Genomic DNA, 17791 nt, shown 5'->3' with positions numbered 1-17791 from the left:
CAGTTCTCACATGATGTTGAACTCCAGCTGAAAGAAGCTAATTGTAGGTATGCTAAGGATGGATCTGTGATGGTGATTTCCAAAGGTTTAAAGACTGATATCCTTGACACACTGGCAGACTGTATGTCAAAGATAAGTGCTTATCCTGAAAGACATCACTATGAGAATGTAGCCAAAGCACTTGTGGAGAAGCATCCCAGTCTGAAGGAGCCAGGGTCTGGAAAGGGATGGTACTCATGGTTTCACAGCCTGAAGTTCAAGCTTGGAAACTATCACGTCAAAGTTAAGTGCAGCAGGATGCCCTGAGGTGGTAATAAACAAAAGAAAAGCAGGGGTTCGAAAGGAAAATGTGTGAAGAAGTCAAAGAAGGGTGAGGTCCACTACTGTCCAGATCCACCTGAAGGACACAGTGCTGAAAACATGGAGGAGAAGCGCAAGATGATGGAGGCTGAAATGCTGAAGAGAGACCTGGATCATCAGCTGATAGAAGACCTGATGGTTGCTACATTTTCTCAGCGCAGAAAAGAGATAATTGGAGATCAGCCACTCATCACAGAAGTCATTTCCAGATGGCCAGCTCTGCTCCATGAGAGACAGGTAATCAGTCTGAGATTTTATGTCAGATACTGTACAGTTTTCTAGTTAGTTAGACTAATAGTTTTTATCTGTGTCCTCAGATTAGGGCAGAGTTCAAGAGAATTGTCACCACAGACCTTGTGGAAACTTTTCTCGATGGACTTGATGGCCTGGTCCCAAGACTGCTGGAGTTGTACAAAGCAGCAACCAAGTCTGGAAAGAAGCAATCACTCAAGGACATTTTGGACTGCCTTCAGAAAGATGTAAGTGGAGGAGCAGATGACCATAAAATTAGGCATAATTTATTATCTTTGATATAACATTTTCATCTTACTGCATGTTTCTTTTTGTTGTAGGACACAAATGAGAGGAGGAGGACTGCTGCTTTGCTTGGACTGCCGCACTACATATCGGGCGAAGATCCATCAGCTGTCATCAGGATGTGTAATGTATGAGACCATTATTATTTTCTCTAATGCAAAACTGGATGTCTATATAAGTGAATCCTCTATTGTGCTACTGTTCTATCCCCAGGGTAGGTTTACAAGAAAATAATACTTTATAGAAAACCAATGATTGGAATGGGTTGAGTTAGATTTTAGTAGATGTGGTGGAGGGGGGAGAATAAGTGTCAGTAATGGCATTTTAATAAAAACGTTTTTCTTGAAAATCTACCATGTGGACTTGATAAAGTCCTGTATTTGAAGAAACAACCACCATCTACATTTGTCTTTCACTTTTGGCTAGGGTGTTTTTCTTTTTTTTTAAAGGTGAATTTCTATATTTCAATCTCCCTCCCCTTGAAGTTCTGAAAACAAATTTGGTGTTAATGATCGGGACTGTTGACTTCCCTGCTCTGTATTTGAGGATTATGATTGAGTTTTGAAATGGCCATGTATAGAGTAGCATCCTGCTTTACCGGAGCCTGCAATTTCAGGACCGTTTTTTAGAACCCTCGTTTTAGCTTGCCAAATTGTCAGTCACTAGGTAACTATGTTATATAACCCCCAATTTTTCTTTCCTTTTCCATAAAATCTGTGCAAGACCCCCTATTTCACTAGGTAGCACTGTCACAAAAAACTAGGGTCCTAGAAATGTGGACCCAGGACTTTGTGGCTCCTGAAAATGCGCCTCGGGGCTGCAGCTATTTAGTAATCGGTAAAGTCTATGTATGTGTAGATGAAACATTCACACACTATCTCTGCTTTTCCAGGCTCATGGAGAGACTCTGGATGAAGCCATGAAGGGGATGCAACTTGGCCTGCTGATAGGCTATGAAGATGCAGAGCGGGATGCCTTTCCAAAGGAGGTCTTCAACATCGCAGTTGTAGTTGAGGAGAAAATTGTACTTCACAACATTAAAGATGTGGCATGGAGCTATGCCATGCTTATGGGTGTCATCTACTGTGTCAATCTCGAGTACCCAGAAGCCATGAAGTATTCTTTTGAGTTTCTTCAGAGAGTGGTGATGAAGATAAAACCAGACCAAGCATCTGCCAGAGTACATGGGCTAAGAAACAGAATCCTGAGGTACAAATTGTAACACCTTCTTTTTTTCCTGAAGTTTCTCATATAGAAAGCGTTTGTTAAAATGCATTGTATTTTATACACTTAAATATTTAGCACTCTTCTGTTAAAAAAAAGTTCATTTTGGACAAGTTAAAAAAAGTAAAAAAAACACTTAACTTTATTTTATTGGACTCAACTGTTCAGCGTTGTGATGTTAAAAGGGGAGAACTTAAGGCACCATAAACCGGCCTCAGGATTTTGTATCCTATTCAATCGAATGGGACTTTAGGAGGAGTTTTGTGCATTGGTTTTTATTCTCGTTATTACTACTTCACAGTGTTGCAGAATTCCAGAATACTTCTGTGCCTGAGTCTTTTTTGTTTTGTACACTAAGTTAACATTAAGCACAGACTCCCAGCATTTAAGGGACTGATATTGGCCCAGTTCATTTTGTTGGACTGATGATGTGATTGTCTCACCTGTTTTCTGCTCAGGCAGACAATTTTTATTCAACATAGACTGCATGTTTACAGCAGTCTCAGGATTTAAAGCACTGTTATAGACCAACTTCATTTTGGACTGATTAGAGCTGATGGTCTCAAATGTGCTGTCCCCAGGCAGATGTTTTTTCTTTATTACGTGCTTTTGAATCTTAAAGTGTCGAACAATCCAGGATTTGTAGAATCTAATTTTGATTGAATGCTTGTGGTAAAAGTTTGTTTGGTCGATTCTCTCTGCTTAGGCAACTGTGTGATGTTAACTTGTTTAATGAGCTTTGATGCACACAGGTCCTTAATGGGATACTCACAGATGTGGAAAAAATGTTGGTACCCTTATGTTAAGAGTAGTGTTTCCTTGAGGATTTTTTTTGTAGCAGTGGGGGCAGGTCTGGGCGGCTGACAGGGCTTGGAGTGGAGCCGCACTTACCGATGGCGTGGTGAGGGTCCCTGCATGTTGGCTGAAAGCATTTTTGTAAGTGTACAGACAGTTTATTGGTGCCGTGGCAGTGGAGGTTTTGCCGTGGAGGGCCACCAGGGTCAGCATAGAGGAAGGTGGAGGTGGCTGCAAGAGGAAAAGTGATAAAAAAATGGCTGAGATTGATTATCCTTACTCTTTGGTTACCATTCGTATTATCAGTCTCTTTGATTTGTCATCAATTTTCCTCTTCTCCCTATGATCAAATTATTTCCAAATTCAGAAGCAATGTCTGATTTTCATCAGTTAAATTTTATTTATTATTACTTTGTCAATTCCAAGTGATTTCAGAGATTGTTGTGGGTTTTTCTCTTAACGGAAGGGTACCAGCAATTTTGTCTATGTCTATGTAATTTTGAATCTGGGCCCTATTTTACCACATAAGACAAGTACAGATAATAATTTCACGAAGTATCTCTTCTAAGATAAATATTTTATTTACATTGACTTTCAGGCTTGTCTCATCATTCATGTACAAGTGTATTTGAAGAAGGCTTTAATGGAGATTTAAATAAATGTTTTTGAATAGCTTTTCATCATTCAGTGTGATCTTTTAGTGAGTTTGCTATTAGTTGAGATACGGTACAAACCTTAGTCTGCTTAATTTGAAAGTATAAGTTCAGTTGCTGCCTTAAAAAAATGAGTACACCTAACTTGAAAAGACATTTGGTATTTATACAGTTAGTTGAAATGGTGTAGAATTGTATGTTTGTTTAACAAGAGGAAGCAAGTCTCCTTGAATATACAATGTAAAATAGATGGTTTTTTTAACTCACACCATCAAGTTCAAAAAATAAATTATCATAAATTAAACATCTTCTCTAACTACCTACCGTGGAGTTCAAATAGTATAGAATTGTATTTTGGCTTGACAAGAGGAAGCAAGTTTCCTTGAGTGGACAATGTAATATTGATAGTTGTTTTAACTCACAGTATCAAGTTCAAATAATAAATGATCATTAATTAAACATATTCTATAACTTAACTTCGTGAGTTAAAACAACACTATTCTTAATGTTGGCTTTACTCGCATTTTTAAGGCAGCAATTGAACTTACATTTTTAAGTAGAACCACCCTGATAATTTTTACAGTGTAGAGGAAACAAGAGCTTTAGAGAGAAGTGCACTGGATGTCAGTCTATAGAGACTGGCTCAGGTTACAGCAGGTGCTGTCCAGCGAGGGAGGAGTCTGCCACAAGACCTTTGTGTCTCTGAGCTTTCAGCACACCAACATAAAAACTTGAACAAATGCCTAAAAGTTTAGAAAAAACAAGAAGTTGCCTTTCAGGCCAGTTCCTGCTGGTACCAGAGAGCTAAAAGTACTTTTGAATTAGGACAATGGGTTTCCTATTGATGGATTGTATAGGAGTTAAATTTAACAGTTACTTTCAATCGGAAGTCAATTATATTTGATCTACTTCTTGCTTTTATTTGAGGGAATTTCCCCAGTGGGGCTAAATGAAATCTTTATGTCATATAGGTGATAAACAAACAGTTGTTTTTGATTTCAAAGACAAATTATGTCATTTTTTAGGAATAACTAATTTGGATTTCAAAGACAAAAAAGTTAGTATCAGAATTTTGACAAATGCTTACAGATGCTATTTGTAATCTGACATATTTGGGTTAAAAAGAATTAGGATTTTTGTACACAAAACATATGTTTATGAAATATGTTTTATTGTCATCAAACCAACCCGACCAATATATAGGCCTACAAGTCCAACTGAAATGATTAGTTGCTAAATCAATTAAGTGATTGACAGAAAAACTGCTTTGATCGTTTCTAGTTTCAAAAATGTTTTTTGTACTTTAAGTACATATTTTTAATGGAATATTGGTGGTAACAGAAAATGTTTACTATAACTATCTGTATGAACCTTGTTTAATTGACTAACCCCATTTAAGCAATATTTTTGAATCAATGATGACATAGATCAAACTTTGAAAAGCAGTGTGTTTAAATGCTCCTTCTTACAGAGGCTCAAAACAGCCAAGAAGGGGACTACAACACACACACACTGACACACACACACCGAAACAATGGTAAAGATTGTTTCCAACGATTTGTCAAGTGCTAGCAACCTCTGACAATAGAAGACATGGACATGGAAGACGCTATTTGCAAAAAATATATGTAATCATTAAAGTAATTTGTGTATTGTGATTAGGTTGTAATCAAAAGGGTGGAATGTAATGGGAAAATTACATTTAAGCACAATTCCTTATATTTTTATGTTTTATTTCTACTTTAATTCTCTCACAAATGCTGAAAGAGTCTATCTCATTCCCACATGCAGATTTTGATTCTAAACTTTGTGAGACATGCAGTCTGGAACATTATGTGAGCACTGTTAGCCTGAACCGATAAAGGTACAAGGTCACCCTAAAACTATCTCATGTTTTCCTCTGCCAGTTTAGCTGTAACTGGGGGGTGAAAGTCGTACAGGGAGGAGGAGGTGAGATGACTCCAAGATGTCTCTTGTATTCCTCTGATTGTCTTCATGTGTATCAGATTGCCTGTCAAAATTGTAGCGTCATAATAATCCAAGTGCGTATGTGCTGTCACTCTGAAGATGCATATAAGCCTGGTGTTCTTGTTCACTCATTTGAGAAACTGACTCCACACTGGGCTGAGGCCTTTTGTGAAATCATGTTGCTCCTATATTTGCAAATATATCTTTTTTAATAAAATACAAAAACCCAACTTGGTTTTAGTCTCAGTCTGTCTTATTTGTTTTCAATTTACTAAACTCTCAAACTCTACCCCCTGCTGCAAAGGAAACTTCCACGACAGGACACACACACACGATTAATGGAGATTCACTCAACAGAAAGGAAATCAATATATTAAATTATGATGAAAAGAACAAACTGGAATAAACGTAACACAATATAAACTGCCAGAACCACCAGTGGTTACAGGCAGGCAGTGCAAAACAAAAGAACAGGAATGCGAAAGATTAATCTAATTATAATTAGAACACAATGAGAACTTCACCAAAGAAATTCAAATGTTTAGGTAGAACACTAAACTCACTAATGAAGAGTAAACCAAACAAAATGTAAATGCAACTTTTAACTAAACTGAAAACAATATAACAAAAGGGAAAAGAAAAAATGTAATCAACCATAATATAATAAAGCCTTTCTGCTACATTCAAACATTTTAAAACACTGGCCCACATAAAACCGGTGGCTCACACATTTGACCTTATGACCGTGACGTAGTTGCCCAGTGGCCGTGAAGGCAGGACGGGCGTGCAGCAATCCTTTGACGTTGCTGGTACAATATTCAGAACATACACTTTAAGGCAAAACAGAAGTTCAGGCAAAACAGCAGAAGTGGTTAAACGCTATTCAGCTGAAGACTATCTCCAGCTGAACCAGCCCGGTTCCGATCAAGCAGTGTTTGTGTCAACCCAAAGGAGGCAGCTCAAAGTGTGCAAACAGCACAGCAACTATCAGTGAGTAACGGCGGGGTGGAGGACTGGCCCGCAAACCGAAGATCTGTAGCGCAGCAGAACGACACACGGAGTGAGCGACCCGGAAGTATGATGCACTTCTGTCACCAACGAGCAAGAGGACAGTCAGGAGGACTACTACCTGTATTTAAAGGGGGCCCTGCGGCAATGATTGGCCAAAAGAGTTAACCAAATACTGCTACACTAACAAGATTTTGTAATCCGTTTCCTCCCTGTGTGACAGATGTGGTATCTCAGAGGGATCACTTTCACACCTATTCTGGCACTGTCCAGTTTGAAGTAACTTCTGGAGTGAAATATTTAACTGTCTTTCCAAACAATCTGGCTATTTTTGGTTGCCCTGACAGTACAGAGGCCCTTCCTCACCATCAAAAGCAAATTATTAGAGCAGGCATGCTTGCAGTGAAAAAAACATTTTTTTTAATTGGGAGTCTCCACTGCCCCCATGTTTTAGAAGATGGCTAGGATGGAACAGATTTGTTTTATCAGGGGGAATTCACAGGGTCGCCCATTTTTGGATTGGCTTGATGAGACCTAGATGGCCGATTGGTGTGTTTGCTGCTGTGCTAAACCCTTGGTCTGAGCAGGTTTGAACTTGTAACTCCGTTGTCATGGCGACTCTCCAACTGTGTTTTTGTTCTGTTGTATTGTTTTTCTTCTGTTTTTCTTTTCTCTCGGTCTGTTTTTGTTCTTTTTTTTCGGTTGCTGTTTTGTCTGATTGGTTGTGTGACTGTGAAAATTTTAAAATAAAGTATAAAAAAAAGAATGCAAGGAAAACATAGGTACATAAAATCAGACCGCCATAAAAGCCCTTTAAGTCAGTTTGCATAGCCAAGTCTTCAACTACTTTCTAAAAGAATCAACAGAGTTTGAACAACGTCCAGAGAGCAGCAGTGCATTCCACAGCCTGGTTTCCGCTGCCTGAAAACCAATCCCCTCTGGTTTTAAAATGAGTGCGGTGGACAACTATCAACATCTGACCTGATAACCTCATACTCCGGGAAGATGTGTGACGCTGTACATTGCAACCCTGTAAATACACTGATCGAGCAAGTCTGTGGGTTGTTAATTACTAATGTATTTCAGATAAACAGTGCTGTATGTTAATTTGCATTTCAGTTTAAAAGATCGACTTAATGTACTGTTAAATAATTACATCTACAGTAGCTCATATTTATAAATCCATTTGTTATGAGTTTAAAACCTTTGATATTGTGGAGTTGCGCACTTACCTAGATGAGTGTTTGTTTCTCATGTTCTCAATTACTAAATATGCTCCAATTTATTTCAGGATAACAAATCATTTTACAATTTACATCAGAAATTCTTATTTATTCACACAGTAATAGTAAAGAGACAAATCATAAAGTTGAAATCATCACTAAGTAACTTTAAGCTTTACTTGATTATAATCGTATAACAAAATCTGACATAACGGATGCTTGATATCTTATAGAGACAACAATCATTTAATTCAGTCAGTAATCTTAAATTAAAGAATTAAAAGATAAGGATTGGAATCTCCTATCGCTTTCATCTAAAAAATTCTAAATCATTGACATTAACATCAATTGTTAGTGACTCAGAATGCTATTGTTGAGTGTTTGAAAAAATATAAATGTGATAGCAGATTCATATGCTTTTGTTTGAACTTTAATTATTTAATTATACTACTGACTGAATTAAATTATAGTTGTCTCTTTCTAACTGTAGTTGGAGTTTCCTTTCAAACCTCAACTTTGTTTCTTCATCTCCTCCACTTACACACATTTATTCCTTGTGGTTCTCCCTTTTTAACCTTATTTGCGCACCAGTTTATCGGTGTCCAGTAAAAGTTGTTCATGTTCCTCTTTTCCTCTTGTGGCGCACTTTAGATTTGAACACCAAAAATGTATCTTTCAGTTGAAAATATGCCTGTGCTTTGTCCCGTTTTGATTCTTTATCCAGTTCCTTAACCTTCATATCAGTTTCATTTAAGTCTTTATCCACGCCGCTTTTTGATGATTAAGTTTTTCTCTCAGTCCCTGTAACGCTTGAAATACTAGTTCATCCTGTTCCTTAATCTGTTTCCTTAGCGCATTAACTTCCACTTGTAAGTCTTTCAGTTCATCTTTCTGCTGTAGCTGTTCATCAAGTTTTGCCGTTTTTCTTTGGTCATAAGCTGCTCTCTATGTCCGGTTGCTTCCGATTTCATCCACTGGGTACCTATTGATCTCTGTAAATATTGAGGCAAAAAGTATGTCAAACTTACACTCAGTTATATTATTTAGGGAAAACATATCAAACTGAACAGATACAGAGGCAAATGTGTATCCTGCAGTAGCTTTACATTTTAGAATACATTCTTGACTTACTGGTTTTGTTTTGTTGCCATTTCCATACAATTACAACAACTGCCAGAGTACATATAAGGACAGCAGCCAAGGTAATGCTGATACGAATCGCAGAACTTGATGAAGCCTCGGAGCATTCATCTGAGATGATAAATCCTAGAACACAATGGCAAATATTTAAAACCTCTAAAAGTAAAAAACGACAAATTGAAATAAAGAAAGAAGAAAATCATACCAATTTCTGTCTCTCTGGTCTGGCTGGTGTTCTTCTGCTGGACTCTACAGGTGAAGCTGTTGCTGTGTCTCTTCTCCACAGTCAATCTGCTGCTGACAGTATAGAGATCATCAGGACCTCTGACTGTCTCTGTAGGTCCAGCAGAGAGGAGGGGTTTCCTCACCGTCCAGCCACAACACCTCAGGCTCTGGACACCATCCTTTAGACTCACATTGTAGAACTGCTGCGTGCTGCTTATGTTAATCCCTGCTATGACAGGTGAGGAGACAGAACCTAGTGACAAAATAAACATGTTTTAAAGAGCCTGACTTCAACATCAGTAACAAAAATTATGACATGTCAATCAGCAGGGGCACTTTAAAGGTGTAGTTCCACTGCAAAAATCAGTTGACAAGATAAAGTAAAAACTCTGATTGCATTACTCACCAACGCATGCTGTCACATTGTTAATTTACCAGTGAACACATTTGCCATTTGAGTTTTTAAAGTAAATCTGATAACTGGAATGCATACTCACCAACAAGAAGTTGCACAGTGGATTCTTTGCTCTGTTTTGGAATGAAGCATCTGTACGTTCCACTATCGGAGAGTCTTACTTTGGACAATGTTAGTGAAAGGTCTCCGCACTTCAGTTTGTCAGTGGACAGCGATGTTCTTCCTTTATAGGATGGGTTTTGGTTAACAAGATGGTTTTGACCTTCATGCCACACGTAAGGAATCTGGGTTGCAGGTCAAGCCTCCCCACTCCAGGATCATTGAAACAGCATCTGCCGGGTTCCAGGTGACATGGCAAGATGATGTCATCACCAACTAATGCCACCATCAGGAAGGTGGACCACCAACCTGAGACTGACCTGAAAGGAAATGGATACATTTTTAAATCCAGATTTCCTCCTTTCTTGGAGCAAAACTTTCTGGTTATTATGTAAGAAAGATATATTTGAATGTATTCTATAAATATATACATTAATAAATACAAAAACAAATATACAGTATTTAGTCTAGTTTATTTAGATAAATTGTAATGCTGCATGTTATTGATATTTCAGACATGCATGACTTTCATTTACGTTAGTATGTATGTTACCTCCACAGGAGTGTGTTAGGAGGATGACGACAATGTGCTGGAAAGCCAAAGCTTTATGAAATGGGTTAATCATCCTGGAGTTCTGAAAATGCATTTTAAGAGTGGAGGAAAAACAGAGGTGATGTTTATATGTTCAAAATTATCATAATGAACCAATCAATACAAATTTCACAACCAAGTGTTATGACCTGGCCTGCCTTAACCTGCCGTTAGGGCCCTGGGGGCTGAGAGGTTTTGTATTGTGTACACATGTACACTTTTAAAAGTGGACACAGTATTGCCCCTAGGCAATCTTTCTTCATGTTGCTGTTAGCAAAATGTTATGAGAAACAAACGTACTGTAATCCATGAATAAATGCAAACTACATGAACGTAAAAGCCAGTGAACTTCAAGACAAATAGCCAAATTCATAAAGGCAAGAGAGTATTGGGCAGTAATGTTGCTAGTGCAGAAACGTAATTTATCAACTATGTAAAATACAAATTGCTTTCATCTAAAACAGGCAATGATGAATTTCTTACAATGAAAAGTTAATGTAAGTGCACATACCTGTTACAGTCTCTGTGTCAGTTTACTTCTGATAAATGGAACAGTATGGCCAAAGTCCTGTAATAAAATCATGTGTACTTCTATCCCAATGATAATAAAACAGGTTGTTCCCTTTGTATGTGTTGGATACCAGCTGTTAGACTGCCTGAACAATATTAAAAGAAAATGTTAAAGTAAGCGTGTATGTTGTGTTAAGGTCGTATTTTCTTGATGCCAATTATTTTTGCAGCAATCCTACAGGTGCGTCATGTAGTGGGCCAGCACCTTCCTTGGCAGTTTTGCCACCATTGGGGTGTGAATGGGTAATGGAGAGGCAAATTGTAAAGCTCTTTGTCCTTTAACGTAGAAAGGCGCTTTATAAATGCAGTATATTTACCATCCAATGAGTGGTTCTTGAACACTTCTAATGGGCACACCGCCCGACAATGGTGCAAGCAGCAACACTTGGAACCAAGCACTTTATAACTGCATTATGTTTGTGACAATTTTACACAATAAAGTTGTGTGTGTATGGCCGGGTGAGGTGGGCCCGTTCCAAACAGACAGCGCTTTCATATGGGTACTGCACTAGTTCATACAATTTTTTTTTTTTTTTATGATTCATATCAATTTAGGAACTAACCTACTTAAATCTAAAGTAACTCCCCTAAAGTTTCAGCTGAGGGAGTCAAATTTACATTTTATTTTTTATACTTGAACCCCAATGAAATAAAACTCCATCCACACAACAGTTTTATTAATTGCCTAGTTTATTTAATAGTAACTGACATTAACATTGATACATACTTTTGGAGGAAAAAAACAATGACAGGTGATAAGTCTGCTTGTTCACTTTAAACAAATTATTCAGAATATAAATTACTTCATATGCATGTGTATCTATACTCAGCAATAAAAGAGGTCCTCTCATTTTCAATTGCTTTTATTTTCAGCCAACTTAACATGCGTAAAACTTTGTATGAACATAAAATAATTCAACTACTAAGAAATAAACTGAACAATGTTACACAGACATGGGACGACCAATAGAAGAAATGTGTCCCTGAAAAAGGATGGTCAAAATCAAAGTCAGTATCTGGTGTGGCCACCAGCTGCATTAAATACTGCAGTGCATCTCCTCCTCGTGGACTGCACTACGTTTGCCAGTTCTTGCTGTGAGATGTTATCCCACTCTTCCACCAAGGCATCTGCAAGTTCCTGGACATTTCTCGGGGTGCATGGTTCTCGCCCTTACCCTCTGATCCAACAGGTCCCAGACATGCTCAATGGGATTGAGATCTAGGCTCTTCACTGGCTATGGCAGAACACTAACTTTTCTGTCTTGCAGGAAATCGCGCACAGAACGAGCGGTATGGCTGGTGGCATAATCATGCTGGAGGGTCATGTCAGGATGAGCCTGCAGGAGGGGTACCCACAAGAGGGAGGAGGATTTCTTCCCGGTAACTTTGATTTTGACCATCCTTTGTTCAGGGACACATTTTCCCATTTCTGTTAGTCACATGTTGGAGAAACACTGTTCAGTTTATTTCATAGTAATTGAATTGTTTTTGTTTGCTGAGTTTATGTAAGAAGAGTACATCATGTTGTTAGATTGTTAGTCCTTTTATTTTTCAATTTGGAAATTAATTCTGTACATGAGGCAATCATCACAAAAGCAAAAACAAGGTGATCGCAAGGTGTTTTTTATAGAAGGCAAACAATGAATAATCAGCTACAAAACAAATTCTACCTCACATGAAAACAAAACGCACACAGTTGTTGAATGCAGTGTACACTAACATATAGATGCCGGAACTGATGTATGGTACGGCGGATGGATGAGTCATTAAGCCTGTCATCTTGACACTGGAAAACACAATTTAGTTTTGTTAAGTTATTTACAGTCTAGTAAAGAAGCGAAGCTTGGGACCAAGAGGTTGCTGGTTGAATCACCAGACAGGCAGGATAAAGTCTGGGTGGGGAAACAATCATACTACAAAACAACTATTAGTGTGTTGAACAATGTTGTAACCTTATGTTATTCACCAAACATTAGCTTGTTATTTCTATGTTTACAAACTTTGCTAAAATCATCAAGGTTTCAATAGCAAGTGCTTTAGTCTTGGAATATGGATATAAAAATGTCAGGCGCATGCTTCATTATTTCAGAAAGACCAATGAAAAGAAAAATGAATTGAGTTACAGAAGCTACTGGAACAGGGGCTATAGGTTTACTAGGAGAATTACTGTAGTTTCATTAGTTGTCCCAAGACTCGATATTCACAGTGCCACTTAAAATTATCACTAGAGTACAAAAATGGCTTTCATTTCATTTAATAAAAAACACTCAAAAAAGCCTATCCTGTGGACAAACGTAAGTCCCCTTTTGTGGGGTTCTGATTTTAAAATATGTCTGCTGAAAATCATTATTAACCATATCATGAAACTAAGGTTGGCCTTGGGGGAGACAGGTTGTTCTATTCCTGTCTTCCACTTGTTTTTTTGTCATTCTACTAGTCAGCTCTTCTGGGATTTGCAGTACTCTTTCTATTTGCAGTTTCTCCAAGTCATCCCTCCACTTCCCCAGTAGCCTTTGACTACTTAGTAGCCTTCCTTTTTCCTTGTACTTCTTTATTGGGATATTAATGTTTAATAGCTCTTCCTCCATTGGTTTGTCAGCTGATAGAAACTGCCCTACAGACTTGTACTCTTTTCTAATTTCCTCCGACAGCTGACTGATTTGATTTTGTAGGGTCTCCAGTTGCTCCTTCAGTTCTGCTGATTTAGTAATTACAAATAACACGTCATCATGTTGGTTTTTTATGTTTAATAGCTCCTCCGCCATTTGTTTGTCAGCTGATAGTAACTGCCCTAAAGACTTGATTTGAAGTCGCATGTCATCTTGTTGTTTTTCATTTTCTGAAATAGAGAAATATCAGATTGAAAAAAACAACTTTTCATTAGACCTCATATTACCACATATGATGAGATAATTAATGAATACAAACGTTGCTATTTACTGTTATTTGCCCAGATAATATAGTAAATATTACCACCAGCAATAACCACAACAATAACCACACCACCAACCGCAATACAAAGAAGTGTGAAGGAAGTATTGCCTGAATCACCTGAAACAAAACATAACAGGAAAACAGAGCATTTAAAGCCAGGGCCAGCTCTAAAGTACATACCCCTGAAAAATAAAAGGACTAACAATCTAACAACATGATATATTTCAACATATATTTCTAAGTAAAATATATGAATATTTGAAGACCCAAATATCAGTTGCCTTAGACATAAATATGGCATCAAATGAATGGTAGTATTCATGTATTTTAACACCAACAGGCTGTCTAAATACTGATACAAATGTTTACATTAAAATAAACAGACACTTTATACAAACCGTAAAAAGAAGCAGAACTGTTACCTCCTTCTGCATGCTGTCTGTTAGTGTCCTGATCTTCATCTGTGTTTGAGGATCTTGTCATTGATCCTGAGGCACATATATTCAGACACATTCAACATTCTGCAATTTGTTTACAGGAAAATATTTAACACTTATAAAATTAAACAATCATCTACTACAATCCCAGGTGTTAACAACAAAATGTCATCAGCTTGATGTGTAAATCTGCACTCACATATCCAGTAGCAGTATGACGTTTTACAGTTCAGCAAAAGCTGCATGTTAAAAGTTTTAGCTGACCACAGATCAGCAGTCATGTGTGTCAATCTATTTCAACCAGTCCTCCAAACCACAGTAGCTTTTTTAGATAGGCATATATTAGTGTTGTTGAAAGTTACTATAGGTGTGACTACATTATTTTTATCATGTGTGAAAGTATGGAAATTGTGTAAGTGTGTGTTTGTGTAGCTGGCTGTGTGTATGTGGCCTTCTGCATGACTATTCTGCAAATATGAGCTACTGTGCGAGAGCTGCGGTTTTTGTGCGTACTATTATGCTACACTCTGCAGGGGTTTAAGTAATTAGCTAAGTTTCCATCCACTTGTCGCATCAAATTATCTGAAGTTCGGTAAAAAACTCATGCATAAAGCTGGTGAAAGTGTTTCCATCAAACAGGTCTAAAGCTAATAAAAACCTGTAATGTAATGACATCACATGCTGTTTTGCGATTAAATTGGTATATCAAATTGATTTGAGACATTTTAAGGTGTTTCCATTCATGTTTACACTGAATCGCAACAAGATTCAAGCGAACTTTGGCGAACAAAGTTTTGCTAGACAAAAGTAGTTGTTAATATTAGAAGCCAAGCTATAAGCTCCAATGGGCCTTTGGCTGAGGATCTGATCCAGCTCATCTAAAAGGTGGAACTTGCCTTATATTTTCCCTCGAGCACCACTGCGAGACAACTCTTTTGAGCCGTGTATCGCTGTTTGAGCGCCTTCCATTTACTCCGGCAGGACGCTCCACGGCTTGTCGCGAAGGGGCATTCTAAAACGCTTAACGTGAAAAACGCAACGGAACGCGTGGTTTAATGTATTTAAATAACGATCAATCATCACCAGATGTATCATGGTCATATCTTGTCATTAACACTTAAGCCTGTCAAAAAACTAAATCGAATCCAACGATTAAGTTATCTCACGTTAATGTGTCAGATATTACCGTTTTAAGTGATTATGATGAGCAATATAGGAGAGGATTTTTGGTGATTATTCATCGTTGTTTAGGTACATTAAACCACGTTAAGCTTTTTCACATTAGGACTTATAAAGCCAATGAGAACCGTCCAGAGTCAACTCCCAGCCCGCTCCGCCGCCCTGCTGTGAAGCAGAAACGCTTTGTGTCAGATAATGTCCATAACAATCGGACTTTGGGTTCGAGTTTTTGACAGTTTTCAGTGGTTATGAGGAGTAAAATGAGAGAGAAATTTGGTAATCATTGATCATTGTTTAGGGTACATTAAACCACGTTAAGCTTTTCCTCGCCATAATAATATTAATAACGGCCACTGAAGAAGAAAATATTAACGTGAGATAACTTCTATAATCGTTTTGATTTAGATTTTAGTTTTTTGGCCGGCTTAAGTGTTCATGACAAGATATGACGATGATACATCTGGTGTTTAGAAACATTAAACCACATTAAGCTTTTTCACATTAAGCGTTTAATGTCCCTGTCGTAACTTGTTAGTCATTTCCTCTGCGAGCTCCTGATAAATGATGGCGTTTCTTAGATTTTTGCAGTTTTTGAAGTTTAAAATACATTACCTGTTTAAAATACATTACCTCCACAACAGAATGTTAGCAGAGCAAATGATAGAAATCCATGTTAAGTAGGATTTCTTTGATTTCCTGTGCATCTTTCGCCACATCCTGGTCTTCTGAAAGCAGAAGGAATGTAATTGTATAATCAAATTAATTAGCATTAGCATTCTGAAAGTGTAATTTTGCAAAACAATCAATCATTGAGAATTAAGTAATACGTGTTGTCATCAAAGATCAAGTATGACAACACTTTGATATAACATACATTTTGAGTATTGATTATAATAGACGTTTTTAATTCTGCAATGAAAATGTGAAATTTTGCTCATGTTTGTCAACATAAAATTGCACATTTAAAATGATTACAGCTACAGCAAGTGATGCATTATAATTAATGTGTCAGAGGTCCAATTCATTTGCATCTCAACAATGTGCAATTATCAGAATCAAAACTGGCAATAGGATGACCAGAAAATACAAATTGTTAATGTGATGTGTGTATTTTATTTCTTCTTTTGAGCTGCAGTAGCACAGGAATTTCCCCAGTGTGGGATTTATAAAGTCTATATTATCTTAAATATACATTCTATGCATATTTCAAACGCAATGTTGAGTGCTGTTAGTCTTACAAATGTACTGTAGAAAAATTGCTTTCTGATGATTCTTCTGAAGGTAGAGCTGCTTTTGTCCCACAATTTGGCTATAATCTTTTCAAGAGAAGTTACAGAAGTTTAGTACAATAGTCGATATATTTTTGATAAAATGTACTACATAATTTTCAGATGCAGACATACCTGCTTAACCTGCAAGGATCATCCCACCTCAGAGTAAATGTAAACTGTAGAGTCAAAGCCTGTTAATAAAATAATTTGCAGAGGACTTTCACCCAGGATTCTGTAATAAAAGGTGTGTTCATTTGTTTTCCTAGTTAGACACGTACAGTACAGGCCAAAAGTTTGGACACACCTTTGTACTTAACAAAAAGTGTAAAATAACTGAAAACATGTCGTTATATTTTAGACGCTTTGCTTTTTTGATAACTCTGCAAACCCTTGGTGTTCTCTCAATGAGCTTCATGAGGTAGTCACCTGAAATGGTTTTACCTTCACAGGTGTGCTTTGTCAGGGTTAATTAGTGGAATTTCTTTCCTTATTAATAAAAAGCAAAGGGTGGCTACTTTGAAGAATCTAAAATATAAGACATGTTTTCAGTTATTTCACACTTTGTTGTTAAGTACATAATTCCATATGTGTTCATTCATAGTTTTGATGCCTTCAGTGAGAATCTACAATGTAAATAGTCATGGAAATAAAAAGGAAACTCATTGAATGAGAAGGTGTGTCCAAGCTTTTGGCCTGTACTGTATGTCTTGAAAATGAATTGAATCTTAAATGAATGAGTTAAATCTTAAGATGGAAATTAATTGAAATGTAAGATGATTATCAGTATTCAAATCGAATATTGATCTATTTTCTACATGTATTAATCCTTTTATAACTTTAAAAAGTTGTATTTTGTAATCAGTTCACCTTGAACTTTGTACCCTGTACCAGCTGCATGACAGCTATCATAAACTTTATGAGTGGAACATTTTCACTGTAACATAGGGTAATCTTTGCCATAATTTGTTTTAAAAGCTGGATGAAACATGTATGCACAGTTTGGTTAAATATTAATTCTATTCTTTGTTCAGCTGTCTCGTTTTTATCTGTATTTCTATTTCTACTGGAAAAGTGTTTAAATGTACATTGAGAGAACTTTCAAACCAAAGTCGAGCAGGGCCAGACTGGGATAATAATTCAGGCTGGAAAACAACCGCAGTC

General features: G+C 37.2%; 1 protein-coding gene across 1 annotated transcript; it reads left to right on the top strand.

Moving 5' to 3' along the window:
* Positions 1-420: 420 nt before the first annotated feature.
* Positions 421-2119, top strand: LOC120572555. The gene is made up of 4 exons (XM_039821882.1): positions 421-597; positions 678-839; positions 933-1025; positions 1790-2119. The coding sequence occupies exons 1-4, from the start codon at positions 421-423 to the stop codon at positions 2117-2119; spliced, it is 762 nt and encodes a 253-aa protein (XP_039677816.1).
* The last annotated feature ends 15672 nt before the right edge of the window (positions 2120-17791 follow it).

Source organism: Perca fluviatilis, chromosome 14, assembly GCF_010015445.1.
Source record: "Perca fluviatilis chromosome 14, GENO_Pfluv_1.0, whole genome shotgun sequence".
NCBI classification, from domain to species: Eukaryota; Metazoa; Chordata; class Actinopteri; order Perciformes; family Percidae; genus Perca; species Perca fluviatilis.
This window is presented reverse-complemented; position numbering and strand designations above follow the sequence as displayed.